The sequence below is a fragment of the Heteronotia binoei genome, chromosome 7, assembly GCF_032191835.1.
Source record: "Heteronotia binoei isolate CCM8104 ecotype False Entrance Well chromosome 7, APGP_CSIRO_Hbin_v1, whole genome shotgun sequence".
NCBI lineage: Eukaryota > Metazoa > Chordata > Lepidosauria > Squamata > Gekkonidae > Heteronotia > Heteronotia binoei.
The window spans coordinates 38,095,009-38,114,652 of NC_083229.1; the positions used below are offsets into that span (position 1 = coordinate 38,095,009).

The 19,644-nt window shown below is 41.7% G+C and overlaps 1 protein-coding gene across 1 annotated transcript in view; it reads left to right on the top strand.

Moving 5' to 3' along the window:
- Positions 1-19,644, top strand: part of RGS22 (regulator of G protein signaling 22) — an 80,837-nt gene that overhangs the window by 38,940 nt on the left and 22,253 nt on the right. Inside the window, exons 16-20 of the mRNA XM_060244327.1 lie at positions 8,762-8,956; positions 12,546-12,638; positions 14,604-14,770; positions 17,206-17,368; positions 19,158-19,316. Coding sequence (XP_060100310.1) covers positions 8,762-8,956; positions 12,546-12,638; positions 14,604-14,770; positions 17,206-17,368; positions 19,158-19,316 — 777 coding nt within the window. The remainder of the gene's footprint in view (positions 1-8,761; positions 8,957-12,545; positions 12,639-14,603; positions 14,771-17,205; positions 17,369-19,157; positions 19,317-19,644) is intronic.

Consider the following 19,644-nt stretch of genomic DNA (forward strand, 5'->3'; position numbering starts at 1 on the left):
CTCCAGCATTGTTCTGCAGCTACACCTCAGACAAACATTCTTGTCCTTTGCAGAACCCTCCCTTTGGAACTGACTACAACTGTCTCATGCCCTCCAGGGATTTTCTCATTTATTTTTTAGAGTTTATTGCAAACAGTCCTGGAGGTTTTAAGTGCTGCTGCTACTTTGAGTGTATGCTGCTGCTTTTTGGAATGCATCGTTTTAAATTTGTTTTTAATTATGAGCCACCTTATTTACTGATTTTCATTTACTGTCCACCATTCTCAGCTGGGACTCGAGGCAGATTGCAAGTGCAGTAGAACTATTCGATCAATCAGTAAACTGAATTCAAAATCTGATAACATTTGAAGGATAACTTTAGAATCTAAGAGCAAAGATTCCTCGTAAAACAACATAATGCGCTGGGGCTGAAGAGCTGGAAGAACTGACTGTCTAGTGAGGCGAAATGGCAACAGCATGGCTGGCTCTAGAAAGGATTGTCAGCTGCTCCAGCTGCTGGGTGAGGGATGGATGACGGTAGTCAGTTTTTCACGCAGTCAGGGATGCTGGAATGAAGTGGCACCCTTTGCTGATCTGCCATGGGGCATGCAAATTTCTAAAAAAATTACATAGATACAAAACAAAGCAAAAAATTACAATGGCTATATTAGGTGAGAAAACTTCATTTCTGATATTCAGTATTTTATTTATTAAATTATTTCTATGCCATTTTTCTTCCCAAAGGGATCACTTATATTCCTCTTTTCTTTTGTAGGTTATCGCAGTTCAGATATTTTGCACATATCTAGGGCTATCTATAAGAGTCCCATGGTGCAGAGTGGTAAAGCTGCAGTACAGCAGTTGGAGCCCTCTGCTCACTACCTGAGTTCGATTCCAGCGAAAGCTGGTTAAGGTAGCTGCTCAAGGTTGACTCAGCCTTCCATCCTTCCGAAGTTGGTAAAATGAGTACCCAGCTTGCTGGGGGGAAAGTGTAGATGACTGGGAAAGGCAATGGCAAACCACTTCCTAGCCTCCCAGCACATTTTTTTATGAACAAAAACAAATTGTGCCAAAACAACCTTATTACAAAATGCTGGGTTGGGTGAATTTTTAGGTGTACTTCTTAAGTTCTTAGGTAAAGCTGCAAACTCTGAAATACTTAACACCAATGATGTATGCCTTAATAGTAAAGAGATCTTGATTATGGCCTTTTGCATTGTAGATTTAAAACACAATACACTACAGAGGTCCTAGATTTTTTTAAAATATACTGTTAGTTCTTTACTTTCTAGGAACACCTAGCAACCCATATCTGAGGAACTCTTAGCTCTTGAATTCAAGTTTCCCAAGTGTGCGTTTTTATATATGAAAAATTTATTAAAAACTATTCAGTCCTTCACATAGGATATCCTGTCAGAACAGAGGTAAATGCACATGTTGATTTACATATATATATTTGTTTCAGGACAAAATGTTCAAATTTTATGTTGTCTTGTAATGAAAAATTCCCAGGAAGAAATAGGGGCAAAAATGGCTGAAAGTCTAGAACTTCCTTTCATATTGAAAAATTACTTCCATTCCAACCCCGTCTTTAATCTGTTCCTCAAAGAAAGAAACATACAGTTAATTTTTAGAGTATGTTGAGCTCTGTCCATTATCCAAAGGTAACACAGTATGTGCTTGGGATAGTCTGCTGAATGCTCTAGGCTTCAGGAAAGATTGAGGAAGTATTTGTACTATAGAGCTAAATTGATTTAATACCAGTTTAACTGTTATGGGTTCTCTAAAATGGGAACTATCTTGTAAGAGATGTGTGACTCCTTTTTTAAAGGTTTCTAGCTTTCCTTAGAGCTACAACTCCCAGAATTCCACAGAGCTAGGAAATGGCGGTTAACATGTTTGTCACATAAATATTCCCTGAGGTACTAATTAAAACTGATATTTTAATGCCGACTACATTGATATATGGAGTTGGATCCCACAGAAGATTTCCTGCCATTCCCATAGACAGAAGAGATTTCTTGCTCATAGATCAGTTTTTTCTCCTCAAGATCCATCTAGTCTGGTGTGGTGTTTTCAACAACAGACAGTAAGCAAGGCATTAAGGAGAATGGTTTTTCCTAGTGTTTCCCCACAGTGGCTGGTATTTAGAGATATTCTGCTTTTATACATGGAGGTTCTATTTAGCCATCATCGCTGTTGAAAGACCTGTCTTTCATTTATTTGTGTAGGTCTTTTTAAAAAGCCATATAAACTAGATAATAGATACTATTAGATACAACTAAATATTAGTACAATTTCAATGCTAATTGAAATTTACAAAGTTGGGGCCTGTTCCCTGGGAGAAAAACTGCTTGCCCATGGCTTGTGTTATGACATTCAGTGGGCGGGACCATGGGTGGGTTATTTGCCCTCAGTTACAGTGGAGTAGTCCTATCAAGATCAACGCAATTACTTAAATATAAGTAGCCTATGACTTTTCTCCAGTCTTTTCTCCCTTTTTAATCTTATTTCCAGGCTGAGCCTGGTGGTGACAGCAGAGCATTGTCCAAGGAGTATAAGTAGGAAATTGCAAAAAGTGATATCTGCACAATCATTAAAAGCAAATACATCAAAATGCAATATGTGAAACTGTTCCATTAGCATAACTAACAGCCAAAAATGTGACATAACAAATCAACACATGTGCAGTAAATTTTGAGATCATGCTTGAGGGTTTTTTTCAATAGCCATACAGGTATTTTTCAAAAAATTCATTGGGACATGGATAAGACCAACTAGAGAGGTGTCTTGTTATGTCCATTGTGCTTTTCCAAATTCTACATTCACCTTTGGCACAAAAAAGAATGGGCATATTCTGATTACAGAGCAGACAAGGAGATTCTTGCAGCATGTTCTACATTAACATGTTCACTGTTTATATGCAACACTGTGATTAGATGCAGAATTCAGTAATCTGGAATGTTCTGTTTTCATTTAATCAAAAGCAAATTTCTAGTCTCTTTTGGTGAAGGGACAATTGATAGGGTATGGATGAGGTCTGGGTCAAATTTCAGAAACCAGAGGAGTAGGTGAGTACAGTTTTCAGTAGTCAGGAGACACAGCCTGGTAGTATGCATAGCTTCATAGTGTGCTCCTATCTTTCCCCATAACTATGCAAAGCTGAATAAATTATGTGTAATGAGCACACCTATGTAAGTCTCCTGAAAGAATCTAAAATATGTGAGTTACAGAATTCAGCTAATTCTGATGCAGACTTTTGCCTACTTCAGGGTTCATTTTTTTATTGGAGAGTAGTGGCAATCTTAATGTCATTTGCTCCTTTGTTCTGTAAGTGTTGAATTCTAGGGGAGCACTTCTGTGTTTCGTTTTATTTCAGTGTGTGAACGTGTATAGGTTGCCTTTGTAATCGTGCTTTATTTACAAATATATAAGCAGAGCATAAGTGGAAGCAAACCGATGTGCCCTCAAGGTGACAAATTCCCTACAACCTGGGCGCTACCCACTCTAAAAACCAGCTCTCTGGGTAACATAAGAATTATTGGGTAATTGTAACAATATGGTAGTATTTATGTTGGGACCTTTAAACTAGAAACGTTGAGACCTGGACATGATAGACTGACTTCTCCTATTTTCACTTTGTGTCAAGTGCTACACAATCTCCATCAATGGTCACCTCTGTGATGTAGTCAAATAAATTTTATTCCTTAATGAGAAGCTGTTACAGTTCCAAGATGAAGTCTTGGCAAAATGGAGGCCCCCCCCACCTCAATACATAGAGATATAACCTTGGGTCCCTGTCGTTACATTAAACTCAAAATGCCTTTTTTCTTTACCAATAAAAAGCATCCCTCTCCCCCTTCCACCTGAGCTAGCTGATGCAGGTTTCTCTCAAAAGTGAAAATAGGAGTCTCTGGGTAGCAGATAATGGCCGTGCCATATTACCAGGATAGAACAGGTTACTTATGTTTGCTACAGACAGAACAGGATAGATTAGCAAGCAAGCAAACCTATCTAAGACAAGTCATAATGATTCACATAAGCCTGGACCAAGATAGATACACCCACGGCAAGAGCCATTCTTGACACTTTGAAGCAGTACTGTTTCATCAGAGCCCTGTACAGTCTTTGTGATTGTTGTGTGAATAGGGCTTACACATAGTTTCCAGCTTTCCAGGAACGAGTCACACAATGGCTGCTGACTAGAAGCCATGAGCCAAGATCCCTTTGGCTCACATCAAAAGGCTCATGCCTCTAGCTTTGCCCACGTTTTTATACCCACAGATAAGGAGGAGTCACCTATATGTTATGAAGCTGGCAAGATGTTTCCCAAATCTCCCTCCCTCTTCTTGTCACCTTGTGCAAGTACAATAGACATGAAGAAGTCTCCTGTAATCTGCCATGGGGGATTACTCAGGAGAACATCATGGCAGCTTGTATCCAACATTTTTCTTTCACGTCACCTTAGCTCATTGTGCCACTGAAAAAAAGACTTCAATGTGATTATTCTTAAACATTTCTCATTTCTTAGGTATTTCTGTAATAGCTTGTTGATAGCTAAAGAAACAACAACACATTCCAGGAGGTGTGTCACTTATGTGCATTGTGAAAGGAATGCATGTGGTTATTTTGTTCTGAGTACATATGCTAAAGTGTAAAATGAATTGGAATAGGAAAACAACAAACACATGTGGCAACTGGCTATGAGGGGAGCCCTAGCTATTGAGGGGGGTGGGGGAATGGAAGAATGTTATAAGAAAAATACTGCTGTTATAACAGATATGGATTAGATGGAAGAGCTACCTTGTTTCGGCATGCACAAATTAAATTGCTCAGGAACAATACCAATGATCTAAGTAGCATGTATAGTATATATGATTTAACTTTCTGATGTCTAAACATGTGTTTTTACTCTGTCCCACTGAATTCTGTAACACTTAATGTTCAACAATACTTTCTGCTATTTTGGAGTTAGAAAATACAGACTTGAAGAGCATTTCTGACTTTACTGAGCAAGACAATGTCAATTTATCCAACTAGAACCAGGATTTAATGCCTACATATTAAACTGGTTTTGGATTGGGGGAAGGATTTGGATTTACTATCTCCAGATTTTGCCTTTATAAATTATATAAAGATGCAGACCCTGAGCGGAGTCAACATCTGGAGTTTGCTTTAGGACCATCTCTAATACAATATTATATTGAAATATATAGAGGTAATATAGGGAAATGCATTCTTCTTTTTACTGAAGGGAAGAAAATTGCTGAATAAATGAAAGTCTGGTATACTTGAGTTATAACATGTACTGTGACTTTTGTTTGAACTTTCCAGCAATTTATAGACACTCAGTTGAAAGTTTCTTTTTCATGTAATGGACAGTATTATACTTTAATTCTTTGGAGCACTGTCATATACAAGGGTCATTTAGGAGCTTTGCTACTCCATCAGACATCTGGAATGTACCAATAGGGCAGGAAGCAACCTTTAACACAAAAAGTGGATAACTTTCTTTCCCATGAAAAACTGCACTGGGGATTTTTATCATCGTGTGCTTTAAACTCATCTTTGTGACTATGAGGATAATGGGATTTTTAACAGACCTGAAAGTGGTATGATCATTGTCCTTATGTGTTTCATCCCACTTCCATCTCTGTTCATGGATTTTGTGGCTTTTTGTAGAGGGCTGCAAACCACCATGGCCTCTAGTTGACAGTGGGATAACAGAAACGAGTGTACTTAATGCTTGTATCACTCCACTTCCAACTCTCTTAAAGGCCCTGTAAGCTCTTGGAGGATTGGCTACATCAGGGGTGTGTGGCCTAAAATGCAAAGGAGCTCCTGCTGCAAAATGAGCCCTGGTTAAAATAGAACAACTGAGAGTAGTTGCCAGAATTCTGATGAGATCCTACAGATTTAAAGAAGTAACTTGTATGTCCCTCTGCTAAAAGAGCATGCAAAAAAGATGATTTCATGTGTCACTTTAATGTCATGGCAGAGGGTGCTCAGTGTATGGCTGGGGGGGGGGCGGGCTGCATTCAGATTCTGGACACCCATCACACTCCACTTCTCCTTGTGCTGAGATCAGGTAATGGACCCAACTCTAAATCAAAATGATGAGTGCTGTCAAGTCACAACCAACTTATGGTGACCCCTCATGGGGTCAGTTTTGCAAAGCCCAGATGGTTTGCCATTGTCGTTCTCTGCATAGCAAACCTGATCTTCCTTAGTGGTCTGTGGACCTTGGCCCGACTTCAGACTATTACAAGCTTGCAATTTCTGACAGTCTCAGGCTAGTCTGGGTTATTCAGGCTGCAAATCCAAGTCCAGCGATTACTTTTTTGTGCTGTAATGACAAAATTATGTATTTACTTACATTATTGATACCTTGCATTTCTCCCAAATGGGGACCTAAAGTAACTTATTTGTCTCTCTTTCACTTTATCCTTTGTAATGCTGGTTAGGCTGACACTGTGTAACTGGCCCAAAGTCACTCAGCAAGATTCCATGGCAGATCTCCAGGCCCCACCTGGGGACTGGCAATCCTAACTCTCTGGTGGCTCCTAAATCCACATCAAAGTAAAGTTATAAAGGCCTTTTTCTAGCTCAGACAAAACTCAACTCTTTTGGAACTCTGATTCAGTTGTACTGAATGAGTGAGATAGTGGATATGTGTACACACTTGGTGCTTCTGGGGCCTAGCTGCATAGAAATGGAGAAGGAAGTTTTTGAATTCAGTAGTCTTTCCAACAGCTCGCATATGGCTGTTGCAGTGTGAGAGAACACAGCGGCCTGCATAGAGCCATCAAGCCAGACATTGATCTGTAGAGAAGGTCTGAACTCAATGGCCATGCTACTTTCCCAGCGTGTAAAACAAGAAGATGATAACTGAGCCACTAAAAACACAATTTGGTAAGAGAACATTTCCAGCAAGGAAAACTTTTTTCTTTGCCCTTTCATCCTTTCCTATTCTCTCTGCTTATGCGTTGGTTTATGAGTCACTGGAGGGCAATCAGTTTAGCTTTGAAGCTGCCTTGCTTATAGCCTGAATAAAATGGCTAATCCTTTTCTAAGAAAAGCAGTTTTTTCCCCAGAGATGTTGTATTGATTAATATCTGGCCACTTTTTTACTAGCCTAGCTTCTTGCATGTAAAAAGCTTGGACCACATTAAAAGGTGACATAAGCGTAGCCTTATTAGTATTTAGGATCCTTCCATATGAACTTCTAGGTTTGGTACCATTCTGTGCCTAATTAGAACTGTATTTGCTCACTTTTTTATTTAATAATCTGTTAAGTAAGTTAGGAGATCTCATACATTTGATTCAGTATGGCTCCTTTAAGCTCTGTATTGATTTAATTCACTGCCACTTCTGTACAAAGTTTGTGCACATGCAAGTTGCGCGCATATAGACTTTGTCAAAAGGTCAGATGAATGCGTAGAGGCCAGGACAGTGAACATGATCTCACTGACCCTTCCCTTAAAGACCTATTTTGATTATCATTTGAAACCAACCTGGTTCCTATGCACTTAATAGCTATAGGGTCTCCAGCTTCAATTGGTGCCTGAAGGTCTCCTGATATTACAACTGATTTCTGGATTAGAGAGCACAATTCCCTGGAGAAAATGGCTGCTTTGGAGGGAGGACATTACATACCCTGTGGACATCCTTCCTGACCACAAATTCCACCCTTCCCAGACTCCACACCCCAAATCTCCATGAATTTCCCAAACCAGAGCTGGCAACCCTGTCAGTATATGTCATAGAAAGATATGGCAAGCTGAGGTTGTAGACTAGACTGTAATTTCTGGCTTAATGCAGACAAGGAGACAACACCAGACAAGATCCTTAGGGCTACATTTTATTCTTCTGTCTGTTTTATAGCCCCTGATTTCTTTCCTCCCTCCCTCCCCCCCCCTTCCCCCTTCCTCCCATAAAGAAGACTAGGGTTTCCCTAACGGGACACACTTCTAAACTTCAGCAATGATATAATTTGCAAAACTGCTATTACCCATTGCACCACTTAATAAAGCCAGAAGAACATTTTTAATTCTTTAGTATATGATAAAACTCTTTGCAAGTAACCCCCGCCCCAACTAACGAAACAGATTCTAGCTGAGCCTGTTTCTTGTTGTGCTGTTATTTCCTCTTTTGCAGTCTACTCCAGGTCTCCTCAACCTTTTTGATCCACAGGCACTTTTGGAATTCTGACACAAAATGTCTGCTTCAGGAGACAGAAGCAGCCACAAAATGGCTCTTCATTCACACAGTGAAGATCCTTGTGCTGTGGTGGCAACTGCTGCCAAAGCAACTTATTTAAAAATCTGCACAGCCAATCAGAAGCCTTGCTGGTCAAAAGTCTCCCCCACTTTCTAAAAGTGTTTGGTAGGCATTAAGAAAGGTGTTGGTGGGCACCGTGACACCCATGGGCACCATGTTGGAAACTTCTGGTCTACTCTGTCACCTTCATACTCTGCCATCTCATTCTGATTTCATTTTGCTGTATGTGATGTTCAACAAGCTTAGATGCACTGATGGTCTCCATTAAAAAGCATTGTGTTTCCATGATGAGAAGTTCGGTCTGTGGTGTGGCTCATTCATCCATGTCAGCACTTGCTACTATGGTCTTCAGGCTGACATCTACAGTGGATCCTGTCATTTAGAATAATTAAGAGTAGAAAACTAGAGCCGATGCAGCATAAAATGCATCCCCCCTTTGATTTATGTGTTCACTGTGGGGCAGATCATTAAGCAGCTGTTTGCTTCTCTTCCACTTAACCAGTTCCTTTATGCCACTTATATTGCTCCTTCTGCCAGTATGGATATTGGACTACATCATATAAAGAAAGATGAGATTTATCAGAAAATTGAGCCACCCTTTGAGGATCTGTTTGATCCAGCAGAAGAATATATCCTCAGCCTTCTTTTGGTTCCATGGACGAAGATGTTAGAACAAGACAGAATTACATATGAAAAGGTAATTAAAGAGCAGATGATGCCAGGCAAGAATGGTGGAAGCTGCATTGGTGTGAATTCTTTATCAGTCCTTTTGATGTGTCAGTTATTGCATTTGAAGTCCCTGAATTTTGAGGTAATTTACAGTGCATTCCTAAGGAATGATGCACCTACTGAATGAGCCCGGGAGGGTATACCCCTGTTTAGGATTGTACTTGCAATGCTGAACCATGCAAGGAGAATGTCCAAGAGTAACAGTCCTTTGCATTTCACCAAGTACTCAACATAAGTTCAGAGTCTGTGTTTAGCTATTTTCAATTCAGAATTGATTGTTGAGCCTGTAAGTTAGTCATAACTATTTAACAAAAGCAACCACTACCACAATTGTAAAAAAAAGAATGTTGTTAATTTCTAATATAACTGTCAACTATATTTCTGTTAAAATATTTTGGTGTAGTGGCAAGAGAGGTAACCCTTAGGGCTTACATCTTCATCTCTAACAGCAAGTAATAACTAGTAATTCAAGCCAGTAAGTATCTAGGCCAGATTATAGTTCTGAATATATTCATATATGGAACAGATATGCAAATTGTAAAGGTAAAGTTACTACAAACTCCTGGCCAATCCCATGAAGCAGGGAATGTATTTTACTACTCTGTCTCCCAAAATGCAGATTCTGTGGTCAACAGATATTTTCAGAAACTGACCTTTTAGTGATGGCAGCTGTTTTCCAGTGCCTTTATTTTGTGAGGTTAAATACTTTGGCCACCAAATGAGAAGGGAGCACTTACTGGAGAAGATCCTGATGCTGGGAAAGACAGAAGGCAAAAGAAGGGGATTGCAAAAGATGAGATGACTGGACAGTGTTACTGATGTAACAAACACGAATTTGAGCAGACTTCGGAGGATGGTGGAAGACAGGAGGGCCTGGCATGACTTTGTCCATGGGGTCGCAAAGAGTCAGACTCTACTGTAGACCTGAACAACAACAAAAGGCTAGGCATGGGCACAAATCACGAACCATGAATCACTATTAATGCACAAAGTGGGCTGTTTTGTGGATTGTTTCAAACCACTTCTGACCATGGTGCTTCATTTGTTTCATGTTTGCAGTCTGTTTTCCCAGATAGCCTCACACTGATTCAATCAATTGCTAGGCAATGCTGGGGGTGGACTTCCAGGAGCCCTAGATGTACCCATAGCAGTTGTCCATAGCTTGATTGGCAGCTCTGGGAGCCAGTCACAGAGCTCCCGTTCCGCAGTATGATGAGCTGTCAGAGCTGAAGCTGAGTTTTCCTGGGGGCACATGCTTTGGGGCGGCGGGCGGGGGGGGGGGGTAGAACTCAGACATTCCAAATCTAATCTTTGTCAAACTTGGAGGGTGGGTGGAGGAGTGTCTGCTGAAGGCTCCCAGTGAGTTTAACACCCCATACCAACAAACCATGAACTGAATCAGAAAATCGAATGAATCATGAAACAAACCACCATTTCCCTTGGTTCATGCCCATCCCTAGTTAAGACCAACTAGTTTGTATGGCCTCCAATATATGGTGGAGTGATAGGGTCTACTCAACACATATATGGTCACTTGGTTTTCTCCTACACTATGTAGCGTGTCATTATTTATTGTTGGGGGAACTGGAGACACAGCCATCCAGTGCATGATTAGAGACATAATTGGTGTGGAGTATGTAGTTGCTTGAAAAGCCAATATTTAGCCTCCTATTCTGCTGTCTACCTTCAAGTGTTCTGGTCAGATTGAAGCCTGCAGGAGTTCCATAAGTCTAGAACTGGAACTTCCAGGATCTCTTCAATCCCCAAGTTGAAAAATATTCACTAGGAAGAGTGTCTTGTGTCAGGGGAGGGCCCCTTCTACTGGAGGAAAACACTTCCATTAGTAGAACAAATCTGAAGGCTCCAACCCTTTGTTTAACTGGCTAGTATAACATGAAAGATAGAAAGAGGCTGTGTGTATGTGTGTGTGTTTTGGCAAAGGCTGAATAAGCTCAGGACAGGATGAGGATGCTTGGTTGCCTTTATAAAGCTAATAGGGATCAGGTCAAGAAGAGAGGAATGGAGACAGAGGAAGGGGAAAATGGAAAGATGCTCTCCAGGAGTCCAAGAAGAATAAAAGTTGGAACACAGCATCGCATGTCAATATTTTATCCTTGCTACGCAGAGGAAGGCAATGGCAAACTACCTCTGCTCAGCTCTTGCCTTGAAAACCCCGTGGTCATGGGGTTGCCACTGAGTGAGTTTTGACTTGGTGGCACACAGTTATTTCTTCTTTTTAACCCCAGACACCTGCAGGAGATTACAGTGTAGATAGGAAGTGAATGCCAGGTTGGGAAGAGGAGCTTATCTCTTTCCTAGCAGGTCATATTTTCTGAACAAAATCACTTCAGAAGGATACAGGTGCTCATTTCCATATAGGCAGAAAGCTACCAGAAGGGGAAATTTTGGCGACAAAAAGACTTGCATGGTAAAAAATATGACTTTTCTCTACCCATTGCTTGAACTTTTGATACAGATTGCAACTTCTGAAAGCTGCTTTGGCTGCAAAATGTCTCGAGAACAGTCTCATGACTGAGCATCACCTGTAGGAAACAGTTGTTAGAGGCTGACATCCCCTCGCCTCCATATCTGTGATGCCGCTTCTGTCCACAGCCATTCTCAGCCATTGGGTGTTTAATTCCTGGCTGCTGGGCATGAAGTTCCATCCACTGCTGCAGTCAGGGTGAAGTGAATCTTCTTAGCACACTGTAGAAGAGCAGTTTTTTGAAATGTTGTCAAAGTCTGCTCCTAGTTGGATGCTGTCTTCATGTTCATTCTAGTATTTTCAAGCATGCTAGATATTCATTGAGCATACAGGGGCATTTACAGGTAATTTTAAAGAAGAGTTTTGTCATTAGTGCCATGTTTGTGCTACCTTAGTGCATGGTAGGAAGATGCATGAAACAGCATCCTTACTGAAATTAAGCAGGTTGAATGTGGTCCATGGCTGAATGGGAGGATCCTTGTGCATTTTGCCTTGTGCTCCATGGAAGAAAGGCATGATATGAATATAATAAAAATAAATATCTTGCCCCACTACAATGGATGTGCCTCTCCTTAGAGATGCTTAGGCGATTTGACAGACTGTGCTAAATTAATATTGACCTGTGCTCTTTTCACTGATGTTAAAATCAGGAGAACTCCCTCTCTACTTTCTTTTGTTTCAATGTAAAACAGTCCTTTGGCTAAGGTTATATTAAATTATTAGATGTTCCTTTTGAACACAAGTCTTTTATCTGTTCTTCAGTTTGTGCAAAGCCCTAGTGTCTTTTCAATGTTTCCTTTTTGTATTGTAAATGACCCCCCCCCCCTTAAATTAAGAGTCTGTTCCACTTTGAGAGGAAATTTTGGTTCAGCCATTTCAGCAAATCTTCTGCTTGAATCATCTACTCCAGGGATGCAACTTCCAGAGATAGGCCTTCTAAACATCTGTCTTGTTATTGGCAAACGTCTTTCTTTTCTACCCACTGTCACTGGCAGCCTGCCGCTCCTGCCCCCTTCATCTCTCTTTCTATAATGTGTGCTGTGTGGATGACATAAGATATTATTTTTATTAGGTGGAGCTGGTGGAAGAAACTCGACAGCTGGACTCAGTGTACTTTAGAAAGCTGCAGGCTTTGCATGAGGAGAGCATTTCCAAGAAGGATGAGGTAAGACAAGCACCTATTAACAAAAACAAACTCTTTCTTTCTCTCCCTCTTGCCGAGCACACCAGGAGGTTAACACTTCTGTGTCTTAATTGTGGCCAAATTCTGAGGAACTTGTAGAACTTTACAGACCGCTCCTCAGCATGATTGGTTTTTAACGGACAATCATGAAGACCCAGTTCAGACAAACTACCACATAACAGCTGCTTGAAGGCCTTTAATGCAAATGCTGGTGTTGGGGGAGAGAACATAATCTGGTTAGTATTAAAGAAATTCACTGGCTGCCATTTTGTTGTCAGGCATAAGAATCTAAGAAGATCCCTACTGAATCAGACCCAATATGCCATGTATAGGCCTGTATCCTGTTTCCCACAATGACCATCAGATTCCCTTGGAAAACTACAAATTAGGAGAGGGGTTTCCAGTGTGGTGCTTGGGGGTACCATGATGCTTGCAGACACCTTTCCTGGTGCCTGCCAATCTTTTTAAGAAAGTGGATGAGGCCAGGTGGGGCTTTTCCCCAGCAGGACTTCTGATTGGCCACCAGAAATCTGATTGGCTGTGCAAATTTTTTGTGCACAAGGATCAAGTCACTGTGTGACTTGAAGGTATATGCAAGAAAATATTTTTGAACAATATATTCATTTTTAAAGGCATCCTGTGAAAACAGAGTTTTAGCTAGAAATGCTGAAGAAGTTACTATTAGAGTTAGGCATGACCTCATTGCCTACATTTTTTAGCTGGCTCTGCCCCTTGCAGTAGCCATTTTGTGGTTGCTCCCATCACTTTGTGCTAAAATTCTGAGGGTATCCATAGGCTGAAAAGTGTTAGAGACCCCAAGTTAGGTCATAGAATTGATCAGTTGTTGTCCACTGTAGTAACTGGTGTTTGGAAATACATTGTCTCTATTTAATCAACATAGCTAATAGCAGTTCCAGTGGCCCAGTCTTCCATGAATCTGCCTAATCTTCTTTTCGAAGCCTTCTGTTCCAGTGACCACCAGTACATCTTGTGGCAACGACTTCAATAACTTATTGATATTGTGTGCAGAAGTTATTTCTTTTGCTTGTGTTGAATCTTCTGCCTACCCATTTTATTGGGTGATCCCATGTTCTAATATTCAGGGCTTTTTTTGAGCGGAAATGCACAGGAATGCAGTTCTGACTGGCTTGGCCAGGGCTCTGGCTCAAGAAATGGTCACCAGCAAAGGGAAGGCACTAGGCAGCTACGCACTCCCAGACCATGTGCTCCGTCCTCTCTGCTGCTTCCAGCCCCCAATGGGCTTGCAAACAGAGTGAGAGACAGGGAGCCGCTCATGAGCGCCCCCTCCTGGGAGAAGCTAGGCCTGCTGCTGCCTGCTCCACCACACATGGCTTTCTCTCCTGCACACGACATGATGTCACTTCGGGGGGGGGGGGGGTCAGAAGTGATATCATGCTATGCCCAGCTCCAGCAATTTTAAAAATTATAGCTTAAGACCCAGCATGAATGGTAGGATCTCTGTGGCCTTCAGATGGGCGTGAGCATGTCTTAAGAAATGCAGTTGATTTGTATGTTGTTGATTCAAAGTGATGATGCTATAAATATAAATACCCAATTTGGTTGATTTGTCTTCTTTCTTAGTCTCTAAAGATGGGGGCTAGACTTGGACCTCTTTATAGTCATATATAGTCATCTCAGGGCCCAGAATGCTTTGAATTTCAACACATTTCCTCTCCTGCTCATTAGTTATTTGAGTCCCACAAGCCATCTCGTAATGTCAGGGAGTTGTGTAGCAGCAGTTCTTGGCAGAGTGTTCCCTGTCCTAGATCTTTGTACTGGTGACCTGGCCTTTAAGTTTGGCCCTGAAAGACAGTCCTGTAAAAGCAGAGAAGGTGCCAACAATCTGTAGGAAGAAGAGGTATCAATGGGGATTATGAAAAGGGTTACTCATTTTATTTAGATTGCCTTGTGCAATTCCTTCATTAGGAATTGGCTGTTGAAAAGAAGGTCCCAACGCATGCTGATTCTGCTAAAAGCACAAAGCTTCCAATCGAAGCCCCTGAAGAAGTTGGGCCAAGCAAGCTTGCCGACTTGACACGCAACAGACTAGATTTGGAACAGTTCCGATTCTTCCTCCAACAACACTCTTCAAGGTATTTCCTCTGCATGAGCCTGGGCCTTGTCTTGCTGAGATAAGTTTGTGTTACTGATATTTCTATCTCACCATATATTTCTTCTTTCAGAATGAGATAGGTGCAGAGAAGCAAGGCTTTTTTACTTTTATCAGCAAAGATCTCCCAGCTGTTTTGTGAAGCACTGTGTTCACTAATGGGTCTCAGCAGCGGGGAAGGAATGTCACACTGACACAGATGTGTTCTGCACTCCAAAGTCCCACTTACCAGAGCAAACGTGGAGCATCTTCCCTCCCTTTCGGGCCTGTTCATTTCATTCTCATCAATGGAAGAAGTGTGAGATATTCCACTTTTCAAGCTGAAAATATTAGAGTGGTTCTGGCCCAAGACATTCTGCTGTCCCAAACAGCTGCATCACTCAGTCCAAAAAGCCCCTCCTTCCTGTCCTACTTACCACAGCAGATCCTGGAATGCATCTCTTGTACTCTACAGCTGCTGCCCAGTCCACAACAGGTGGTGTGGCAGTATATAGGAGCAGAGCTTTTTTTGTAGAAAAAGCTCAGCAGGAACTCATGTGGATATTAGGCCATACCCCATGATGCCAAGCCAGCATTCCTGTAGAATCATGCATTCCGGTAGGATCATGCTCAAAAAAAGCCCTGCATAGGAACTTGGGGAGCATCTTGTAGGTCACATGCAGCTTCTGTTCCCTTGATTTTGTACTAAAGAGTGAATGTCACCCTCCACCACTAACTTAGAGACAGATTTCCACTCACCTTATGCCACTCTCACGTTCGTCTTCTCAGCGGGGCTTCCTTCCGATTTCACGCTGTCTGCCCCGAGGCTGCAGCAAAAGTCGGGGTTTTGCACAGCAAACAGAAACTGGGTTTTTAGCAGTTTTTGTTTGCTCCACGAAGACGCTGGCACTTGCTGCATTCCCAGGGCAGATAGTGTGAAATTGGAAGGAAGCCCTGCTGAGAAGACGAACATGAGAGCAACGTAAGGTGAGTGGGAAATCGATCACAGTGACCCTGTGTGGTTTTTAAGGCAAGAGATGTTCAAAAGAGGATTGCTTTTGCTTTCCTCTATGTAACAGCCCTGGTATTCTTTTGTGATCTCCCATCCAAATACTAACCACAGCCAATCCTGCTTAACTTCTGAGATCTGATGCGACTGAGTTAGCCTGGCCTATTTAGGTCAGGGCTATAGCTTTATATAGCTTTATTTTTTTAATATAGCATTACTAGCGTAAATGATGAGTTGTAATGTGAGTTGCTCCACTAATGATGGGAAGTAATGACAGATCCTTGCCCCAAGAAGCTTACAAATATCAGTTCAAATGGGAGGGGTGTGTGCAAACTGAGGTGACAGCTGTGGGATTGGACCAAAAGATTTATGAAATCTGGGCAGCTACTGCTGTCATGAAAAGGCGTCAGCATCCAGTCCAGAAATATAATGGGATGTGAATTTCTTCTTATGGGCAATTAAAGGCCCCTGGACATTTTATAGCTGTAGACGCCTCTTTAGTTCATTCCAGGTGGTGTTAGTTTCCATGCAGTGAACAGTCAGTGTGCATCTGCTTGCCACACAGATCAGGTCACTTTCACCACACAAGTGTGCATGCTGTCCTCTGACCTGCTGCAAGAGTGTGGTAAAAAACCACCCAGCCTGTGTAGTGAATTGCTTGCTTACACATAGAATGAGGTTAAAGTGATGGGCCTGTCTATAGAATCACTGTCCATGCTTACATTTACTGCTGCATTCCAACAGATCAAAAACAGAATGTTAGACATTGAGCGCCAGAAGTTAAGCAGCCTGGCTAACAAAATCTGCTCCCCTCTGAACTTTGAGATTCCTCTCAGCACAGGGAAGATGGCCTCTTACCTATCGTCTTTGCAGGTGCCACAACAATGCAGAGCGTTTTCTCTTGCTAGGTGCAATGCTATGCCCTCTGCCATTCTTGATGGCAGATTCAATAGAATAGCCTATTCAGCTAGGTATTGCCCTTGTAAACAAAAATGTGTTGAGTCAATGACTCATGTTTTCCTGCACTGCCATCTGTATACAGATCTACATTATACGTATTTATACCCTGTTTTAGCCAATATGATTGACTGCTCTGATGCACTTAAGGTCCATACTCTTGAATGATTTTTCTATCGATGTTACTGAGAGGACAGCCAAGTTTCTGTACTCTACTCTAAAGTTGCACCGAAGGATATCACAGAACTAATTTCTGTTTATACAAGTGTACATGAAAGTTGTGTTTCTATCCTGTTTTACACTATATTAATTTTGTACTGTTCTTTTTATGCCAATAAAGGCTGACTTGACTTGACTTGAATTGCTTGCTGCACACTAACAATTCTCCAGGTGATCATAGCTGCGTGTTTGGGTTAAAATCTTAATTTGTTCAAAATGCCAAGACAAAAGTTTTTTCTGTGATTTCTTTGCAGCATCGACCTCATGTGCTGGATTGACATCGAGCAGTTCAGGAGGATGCTCCACAAGGACAAAAGACAAAGAGACGAAAAAGCTAAGGAGATCAAAAATAAGTATCTAAATAAAATGTATTTCTTTGGACCCAACAGTCCAGCTACAAAAGAGGAACAAGAGCAGGTCAGTGGTTGCTTTTAAAGCCTTCACAAATGGTTATGGTGGTGTGTTCCTTCTCGCATTGCTTTAAAACTTTAAAAAGAGATTTACATTAGCCAGATGCTAGCCGGTGCATAATATGTTTTAAGTTGGAGCTGCTATATGCTGAGTCTCATTATTGGTCCATCTAGCTCAGTACTGCTCACTCCAATTTAATGGGAGCTAGCTGGGGTCCCAGGCAGAGAAAGATCTTTCCATACATCTGTTCTGATGTTTCAAGTCACACATTACAAAGAGCTCTGTGGCACACACAGGCAGGCTCAATGGCACACAGAAAGAGGGTGCTTAAACCTCCCCCCCCACCAATGGGGAGGGACGGTGGCTCAGTGGTAGAGCATCTGCTTGGGAAGCAGAAGGTCCCAGGTTTAATCCCTGGCATCTACAATAAAGGGTCCAGGCAAATAGGCGTGAAAAACCTCAGCTTGAGACCCTGGAGAGCCGCTGCCAGTCTGAGAAGACAATACTGACTTTGATGGACCAAGGGTCTGATTTCGTATAAGGCAGCTTCATATGTTCATATGTACTTAAGCTTTCCCAACCTTAAAGAGCCCAGAGCCACTATTTGCAGGCTGGCTGCGAGAAGTAGGAAGACAAAGTGAGCAGGATGGAAGGGCAAGGGGGGTGGGTGTCCTCCTACTTTGAAGTCAGCTGTGAAAGCAGAAAGACTTGCCCCAGGAAGGCCACCTCTCAAGGGCATAGCCGGGATTTTTTAGGTTGGAGGGCTTTTAAAAAACTCAAGCCCCCCCCTCCCCCCTTTTTAAAAAGCTCCCCAACCAAAAAAATCGTGGCTATGCCCCTGAGGTTCCTTAGCTGATACATTGATTTGGAAAAGGTTCTCTCTTGGCAGGACATTTGAAAAGTACTGCCTTAAACTTCTGTTAGCCAGTCATCTGAGGTCTTGGCTTAGTGTTATTTCTCTGAAGCTGGTTAGATTGATCTTTCAGTTGGAGAGATCTGTTCTTCTGCAGCCAAAGCAACATTTCACACTTGGTAAATGGGGAGGATTGGCTGTGTCCCCTGTCCCTGGAGTTCTGTAAAGTTCCTTGACATATAACTGGCCTCATCTGGTGACTGATGATAATTAAAATTCCAGTGGGAGGCTTCATTCTCAATCATTATCTCTGATGTGGTTAATATCACCTACTGCCCTGCGGGGAGACTTTGGTTAGAAATACCCACAAGGTGAAATTGCAGTGGTGAAATAATCATGCAGTGACTTTAACCACATCCAAAATAAATGAGGAAATAGGGCTTCATGTTTATGGCCTTGAGACAGGGGACCCTAAGAAAATCCTCGCCAAAATATTTTGCGAAAACTGCCAAGACATTCCCTGTTGCCTGATGAGTTTACATCTCGTAGCCAAGATGTACAATCAATTTAATTATATATTTTTAAAAATCACATAAAGTATAGCCCATAAAGAAACCAAGGCTTCTTTTGAGCTCTTTCTATTATGTACAACATTGGAATAAAACTACTGAAGGAAAAAAATGACTGCTAAAATTGTTCCTCCATTGTATGCCTTCACTACTGTGACATTAGCTATAACCAGTGTGAGTTATTATCTGAATATACTTTTGAGAAAGTGTACTATTTTAGGATAAGGTGAATCCAGCTTCATTTTTCACAGAGGGCACACACAAGGTCAGAAACTCAGCAGCATCAAGACTATGTTCAATCTTTCTGGGTTGTTTTATTTATTTATTGGCCATAAAGTTTCTCCGGTCTGCTGTTGTGTTTGCAATTCTTTAGGTAATGAAAGTAGGTGGAGGCTGGGGAAGTGTACTTCATGATCAGGTTCCTCCCTTGATCCTGCTGGAGGTTCAAAAGTATGTCCAGATGAGACTTGAGAGAAAGTGGTTGCCACTTTTTCTGAGAAGTGAAGAATCTGGGCCACAGAAAAAAATGAAGGTAAACTTTTAGCATATCCACCCTGCAGCATTTTTGGGGGGCGGGGGGGGCTTTTTGTGGCACCCATAGAGAAGTGTCATAGAGAAGTGATGACTATGGTATTTTGGGGGTCTAATTGATCCCCACCCACCTCCCATCTTGCTGGTATTTGTGTTGAAGACTTAAGAGGCAGTAGAAGTTTGATTTCACATCTGACTTGTTTCCTGGAGTGGGAGGCAGGGGGTTCAGAGAGCCTGATCTTAGCTGCAGAATTCCATTTTCCATACGCAGTCGTTCCCCTCTGCGGAGCACACAAATGAAATCCAGCCTCACATAGAAGCTGGAAGTT